The 7,500-nt window shown below is 48.8% G+C and overlaps 1 protein-coding gene across 1 annotated transcript in view; it reads left to right on the top strand.

The window, feature by feature from the left end:
* The window catches only part of LOC104938468 (kinesin-like protein KIF1C), a 21,932-nt gene that overhangs the window by 8,658 nt on the left and 5,774 nt on the right, over nt 1-7,500 (top strand). Inside the window, 16 exon segments of the mRNA XM_027287864.1 lie at nt 64-142; nt 658-758; nt 1,123-1,188; nt 1,272-1,450; nt 1,569-1,680; nt 1,749-1,826; nt 1,904-1,969; nt 2,050-2,128; nt 2,216-2,294; nt 2,374-2,522; nt 3,315-3,425; nt 3,613-3,731; nt 3,807-3,886; nt 4,011-4,086; nt 5,221-5,300; nt 5,418-5,512. Coding sequence (XP_027143665.1) covers nt 64-142; nt 658-758; nt 1,123-1,188; nt 1,272-1,450; nt 1,569-1,680; nt 1,749-1,826; nt 1,904-1,969; nt 2,050-2,128; nt 2,216-2,294; nt 2,374-2,522; nt 3,315-3,425; nt 3,613-3,731; nt 3,807-3,886; nt 4,011-4,086; nt 5,221-5,300; nt 5,418-5,512 — 1,549 coding nt within the window.

The following is a 7,500-nucleotide window of genomic DNA, read 5'->3' as shown; positions in this document are numbered from 1 at the left end:
CACACGGCAACATTCATGAGATGACCGAGGAAACGCTTGGTAACAGAGTGTTTGTGTCTCCAGGCTGACGACCCCAGCTTCGCATGTCAGAGGCAGGTGTACAAAGACATCGGAGAGGAGATGCTGCTGCACGCCTTCGAAGGTAAAGCAGATCAGACACAGACTGAGCTGAACAACAGCAGATCAGACACAGACTGAGCTGAACAACAGCAGATCAGACACAGACTGAGCTGAACAACAGCCAGGGTCAGAGGCTGGTGCTGCTTTATCATTTGGAGTGATGGTACACGTCGTGTGGACAGACCACATCCAGGAAAAGACGGTGCAGTGCTTCCACCACAGAGGAAGCATGTCCAGCTGTTTGTTGTCCTTATGCACCACATGTTAATGTTAATGACATGACGCTGATCTGCACTAATGTAGCATCAGATAAAAGGTTGAAGGCGGAGCTTTTATATTATGACTATGTATGTAAATATGTGGGAACGCCGTCAGTGGCATGATCTAAGAAGTCATGTGATTATATGAAGTGCAGGTTTGTGTTCTCAGTGTTGTTTAAAGGTACCTTCTGTAATATTCAGCAGCATCCAGTGGTGAGATTTAAGACTGCAACATAATAACACAGGAAGTGACATCATCATCGTTGTTGTTTTTCAGGATACAATGTGTGTATTTTTGCATACGGACAGACGGGCGCAGGAAAGAGCTACACCATGATGGGCAAACAGGAGCCTGGACAGGAAGGCATCATCCCACAGGTGAACACACACACACACACACACACACACACACACACACACACCACAGTGGGAGTTAGGACCTGATGTGGTTGCACTTGTAGTTTAACCCTGTCTTGGAATTTAATAAACACGGACAAACATTTGAAACCCTTACAGGTGCATGTTTGTTTTCAGGATGGTTCCTGTTTTCTGACCTCGTGCTTACCTCAAGTTGCCTTCTGGGACATACATGCATACATACATATACCTGAGTTTATTACAGCCTCATATAAAATCAGCAGTAATGATAATATTAAAGCAAACGGAGCTCTGGTATCAGAATCGGCAGATAAAAACATCCCTGCTATCAGGAGCTAACTGTTGTGAACCTGTCTGTGTTCAGCTGTGTGAGGACTTGTTTCAGAGGACAGGAGGAAACACAGATCCTGACCTGACCTACTCCGTGGAGGTAAACTCGCTCTCTGTTCATTCACACTTTTCATTCATTCGGCGAACGTCCATCAACACTTGAGTGCTCTCCTCTGTCTTCAGGTGTCCTACATGGAGATCTACTGCGAGCGGGTCCGGGATCTGTTGAACCCAAAGTCCCAGGGCACCCTGCGGGTCCGGGAGCATCCCATCCTGGGTCCCTACGTGGAGGATCTGTCCAAGCTGGCTGTGACCGGATTCACCGACATCCGGGACCTGATGGACGCCGGCAACAAAGCGAGGTCGGTCTTCTTCCTGCGGACAGACGTCACGATACGACATGCAGACGTTTCCACAGACTGCTGAGAGGAACCAGCTGAAGCAGTTAAAGTGTGTGATCTGATTGGTTGTTGATTTCAGGACGGTCGCAGCCACAAACATGAACGAGACATCGTCCAGGTCACACGCCGTCTTCACCATCGTCTTCACCCAAAAACGACGAGATCAGATGACCAGTCTGGATACTGAGAAGGTGTGTGTGTGTGTGTGTGTGTACATCTGAGGATGGCTTTAAGGCTTAAACTGTAATCCTGTCTTCAGGTCAGTAAGATCAGCCTGGTGGACCTGGCTGGAAGCGAGCGAGCGGACTCCTCGGGGGCGAAGGGCACTCGGCTCAAGGTCAGAGGTCACAGTGTGAAGCTGCTGTTGTCTCTCATTAGTGTTTATCAAACTCTGTACTTTATATTTATGTGCAGGAAGGAGCGAACATCAACAAATCTCTGACCACGCTGGGAAAAGTCATATCCGCTTTGGCTGAGATGGTAGGTCGACACACACGTGACGTTTATGTATTTAACCGACACTTCATGAACGATGACGTCCGTTCTTCTGTCGTCCACAGCAGAGCAACAAGAAGAGGAAAAGTGATTTTATTCCCTACAGAGACTCAGTTCTCACCTGGCTACTGAAGGAAAACCTGGGTAAGTATCAGGACCAGTACCAGGACCGATGGTACCAGGAGCCGACCCAATGTCATGTTCTTAATGACACAGGTGTGTTTGTTTCAGGGGGAAACTCTCGGACAGCCATGATTGCTGCTCTAAGTCCTGCTGACATCAACTATGAAGAAACACTGAGCACTCTGAGGTCAGACACGTCGATCAGGTGTGAGTGTGTGTGTGTTCAGGTAAGAAGGCTCACTTCAATCTGACCCGTGTGGTTTCAGGTATGCTGACCGTGCCAAACAGATCCGTTGTAACGCCGTGATCAACGAAGATCCAAACGCCAGGCTGATCCGAGAGCTGAAGGCTGAAGTGGAGCGACTGAGGAACCTGCTGTTCTCCCAGGGCCTGCAGGAGCTGCTGGACAACGCCGGTATGCAACACACCTCCCACTGCTATGCACCACAGCAGACTGAACAGAACCTCTGAACCAGCAGTGTCCAGTCTAACAGTGAACACAGCGACAGAACCTCTGAACCGGCAGTGTCCAGTCTAACAGTGAACACGGCAGGTTTGGCTCCTGGACTGCTGCTCCTGATCAGTGTTTCCATCATAAAGTCTGTAAATCACCTCGGTACTGTCACGTTATTCCCTGCTGGTCTCAGAGGCTGTGCTCCAACCCGGTCCGGTTCGGTTGCTGAGCCCGGTTCTGTTAGCATGCTAACGGCAGATTCAGCTAGCAGCAGCTAATTAGCGGTTAGCTGCTTTAAAAATGAAATCACATGTCGTGATGTTCATGCAGTGACACTAAATAATTTCACGTCAGAATGTGACTTTTCTTTTCGTGCCTCTCTGCAGCTCAGAGCTAAGCTCCTGTTAGCGTGTGAATAGTGTATGTTTGGGCGTGTGTGGTTATTTAAACACGGTATGTGTGGCATGTCTATGTGCAGTATGTTCACAGGCATTTATAGACAACAGCAACTGTGTGTGTGTGTGTGTGTGTGTGTGTGTGTCATTCCAGCTTGTTAAAACTGAATTCTCTGTCTGTCTCTCTGTCTGTCTGTCTGTCTCTCTGTCTGTCTCTCTGTCTGTCTCTCTGTCTGTCTCTCTGTCTGTCTGTCTGTCTCTCTCTCTGTCTCTCTGTCTGTCTGTCTGTCTGTCTCTCTGTCTGTCTCTCTGTCTGTCTCTCTGTCTGTCTCTCTGTCTGTCTCTCTGTCTCTTCAAGTCAACAACAACAACAGTGGCCCTGGTGGGGTTGCAGGTGTGTGTCCCTCCCCGCTGCAGCTGGCACTCACAGCCAATGGGATTGCACCTCAGAATGGCTCCGCCTCTCCAGGTATGCATCGTCTATGTGTTCTGAATATCCAGTAACAGGCGAGAGCTCGCTCTTTGTCTGCGGCTCCGTTTTTCTCGGCTGTGGTTGGTGAGACTTCTTTACTCAGGAGTCTTGTAGGACTTGAGTTCAGTCTTGTCTCATTCTCGAGGACTAGAACCAAAGCGATGTTCTTGTTCTTCCTCTGCAGGTGCTGAGCTGGCGTCTACAGATGACGTACCTGTTGACCCGGACCACCTGATGGAGGACGGAGAGGAGACGGATGCCACGGAGCCCATCAGTAAAGAGGAGGCGGCGGAGAGACTGCTGGTACGTTCAGAGAGTGACGGTCTGATGATGATGATGGAACAGGACGTTACACTGATGTGTGTGTTTGTGTTGCAGGAGACGGAGAAAATCATCGCAGAGCTCAACGAGACGTGGGAAGAGAAACTAAGAAAGACTGAGTCTATTCGTCTGGAGAGGTAACAACACCCACTTTGATTTATGAGCTGGCATCAGCGCCGACCTTCCAGTGGCCGAACAGAACCTCTGAATTTCTAACTCTCTCTCTCTCTTTGTTTGTGTGGGTGTCGCTCACCCTCACAGAGAGTCCCTGCTGGTGGAGATGGGCGTGTCCATCAAAGAAGACGGAGGAACGCTCGGCGTCTTCTCACCTAAAGGAGTGAGTTTCAACATCCACTGTTGTCATGACGACCACCATCAGGCCTGTAAAAAAACAAAACACATCCAGGAAGTGACTTTAAACGTGGATCATGTGTCTGAATGATTCAAACAATGTCCACAGATACACCTGTGACACTTCCTGTCAGTGCCTTTCTAAATAAAGTTACAAACAATCTTGAACCTTTAAAACAATCTAATAAACAGGTGGTGAACACAATATAAACTGTAAATAAATGTAGAGTGTGTCTGACAGACATTATTACTGACTCTGCAGCAGCACAGAGACTTGAAGTCAGTCAAAGGCAGCTTGAGGTTGCCGAGCAACCAGGGTCAGCTGCAGGTCAGAGCTGTAACTGCAGCTGTGCTCTGTCTGTGTGTGAGTGACTGCTGAGAGACACAGAAAATCTCTAAATGAAGCCCCTCCAACTAGTGGACACTAATGCCAAACGGTAGGTGGTATCAAAAAGCCCAAATGACCGTGAGCATCCTCATCTTGTCGACCATGTGAATGCTGAATTTCAGTGTGTGAAGTTAAAAAATGTGACCTGGGGAGAGAGAGAAAGAACAGGTGCCCCGTGCTCCTTTGGGAAATTTCTCCTCTCCAGTTTACATGGGAGTAGATGGGGCTGTCGGTGGGTGATCCTGGAGCATCAGTGCGTCTCCCGCCAAAACTATAAGTCTGACAGCTTCAGCAGTGATATCGCTGCGTAGCCCACGAATTTTCCTACGTTTCTATGTAGAAATTATTTCTGTAGAGTGACATTTGTGGCCACGAGAGCCGTTTGCAAATGTATTTTTTGACAAATGTTTCTCCCCCTCTCCACTCTAGCTCTGGAACATTCTACCAATACACACCCATTGTAAACTTTTCCGTGGTTTTTGGTGATTTGTGGTAAAAACCGTTTGGTGAAACTCTGAGAAAAGTCACAGCTCACCATTCCTGACCGAGCCGGTCGTTTTGATACCTTTTTTGTGTATGTGCGACCAAAACTGAGGGAGGAGCAGCTGAAACTCCTGGAATACGTCAGAATAATCAGTATGGACAGTGGACAGGCCTGCAGACTGTCAGTCTAACACTCAGTTATAGAACCAGAACCAGTGTCAGTCGTGACGTGTGTTTAATGTTCTGCAGACGCCTCACCTGGTCAACCTGAATGAAGACCCTCTGATGTCAGAGTGTCTGCTCTACTACATCAAGGAGGGAGTCACAAGGTAACGTTTGTTCAACGTTCTCCAACAACCTGAAGGATGAACCTCATGTCCTGATGATTAAGAGTGTGTGTGTGTGTGTGTGTGTGTGTGTGTGTGTGTGTGTGTGTGTGTTGTCAGGGTTGGACAGCAGGACGTGGACATCAAACTGTCCGGTCACTTCATCAAAGAGATTCACTGTGTGTTTGTCAGTGAGACCAACGAGCAGGGAGAAGGTGAGACACCTGTCTGTCTGACTGTCTGTCTGTCTGTCTCTCTCTCTCCGTCTGTCTGTCTGTCAGATTAACTCCGTACTCAGTCTTTGGTTTGGTCAATTGGGACCCGGTCTGTCTCAGTCCTGGTCTGTGTCTCAGTCCAGGGGCCTCATGTACAAAGCTTGCGTACGCACAAAAAAGTGGCGTACGTCCTTTCCCACGCTCATAGCTGTGGTACGCACGTTTCTACAGCTATTGTTCCTTTGGCGACACTTAGAGGTGACGCTGGGAAACTGTTAATAATGTGAAAACAAGTAGTCATCAGAGTGATGTGCACATCAGAGACACACTGATGAACTATTAACACACCCACGTGTTTGCAATTATATAGGTGGATATAAAAGCATGCACAATGTGATGAAGAAAATGATATTAACAATGGCAGCGTTAGCGTTGTTAGAGGACCGTGCAAACGTGAGCGATTTAAGGAACGCAAGGATTTACTTGCAAACCATGATAATTGGCTCATAAGCCGATTTCGGTTACCAAGGCCAGTGTTACTGGAGTTACTGCAGAGCTGCGGCCGGCCCGAGAGCGCAACGGGGGCCGGCGGGCCGGCTGCCTGACTACGCTGGGGTTCCCGGCATCAGGGGCATTCCAGCGGGAGCTGGCCGATCGGTCCGGAGTGTGCCAGTCAACCCTGAGCCGAGCCATGCCAGCTGTGTGGGACGAATCATCCGAATGTCTTCCTGGTACATCAGATTCCCATACAGTGCTGTTGAACAGGCCGACATTAAAGCACAATTTGCAGCGAGAGCCGGTTTCCCTGATGTAATCGGAGCTATTGACTGCACACACATTGATATAAAAGCGCCATCACAGGATGAATTTGTTTATCTAAGTAGGAAACGTTTTCATTCCATCAATGTTCAAATCATATGTGATGCACAAATGCAGCTCACTAACATCGTGTCAGGGTGGCCTGGTTCAACACATGCCTCATTCATTATGACTGACAGCATGGCTGGGAACAGGCTGGAGGCTGCACGGTGCAAGATGGGTGGCTTCTATTTGTTTACTTGTCCCGTAACGCTGGTTTACATACGGGACAATTAAAGGAATAAACTCGTTACTCACCCAGAAGCCGTGCCAGTGTGCCAGTGCATATTTGGGAATGTGGCATTCAAATATCATGTTTTTGGTTTTCTTTATTTTCTGCTGGTGAAATTAGAGCTGCAGAGCTTCTAACAAGCCCCTGATCGTCTCTGTGTTCAGTATTCCTGTCAGTAAAAGCGGGCGTAAAATGTCAGCCGCAGCGCCACACCTGTCCACACCTGTCCACACCTGTCCACACCTGTCCACACCTGTCCACACCTGTCCACACCTGTGTGTGCGCTGCCCGGATCCCACGGCATCACACACGCTCCCACTCACGTCTTTTGTCATATTTATCCCTGTTGACAGGAACCAAACAGAATCTCCACTTCATTCAGTAGTGCTTGGATCCATGTGTACGCACACTTTGATACATCTGAATATTTTTGTGCGTACGACAGTTTCTGGGTTCTGGCGTACGGCAAGTTTTAGTAGGAAATCCACGCAAGTATTCGTACATGAGGCCCCTGGTCTGTCTCTCAGTCCTGGTCTGTCTCAGTCCTGGCCTGTCTCTCAGTCCTGGTCTGTGTCTCAGTCCTGGTCTGTCTCAGTCCTGGTCTGTCTCAGTCCTGGTCTGTCTCTCAGTCCTGGCCTGTCTCTCAGTCCTGGCCTGTCTCTCAGTCCTGGTCTGTCTCAGTCCTGGCCTGTCTCTCAGTCCTGGTCTGTCTCTCAGTCCTGGTCTGTCTCAGTCCTGGTCTGTCTCAGTCCTGGTCTGTGTCTCAGTCCTGGTCTGTCTGTGTTGCAGACTGCAGGACTCTGATCTCACGTCTCTGTTTCTTCTTCTCTTTCTGTAAAAGCTGCCAGGAAATCTGTCAGGTATCATCTCCAGTCACTGTTGCCATGGTGACGTCACC

This window comes from Larimichthys crocea, chromosome XIV (assembly GCF_000972845.2).
Source record: "Larimichthys crocea isolate SSNF chromosome XIV, L_crocea_2.0, whole genome shotgun sequence".
Classification (NCBI taxonomy): domain Eukaryota; kingdom Metazoa; phylum Chordata; class Actinopteri; family Sciaenidae; genus Larimichthys; species Larimichthys crocea.
This window is presented reverse-complemented; position numbering and strand designations above follow the sequence as displayed.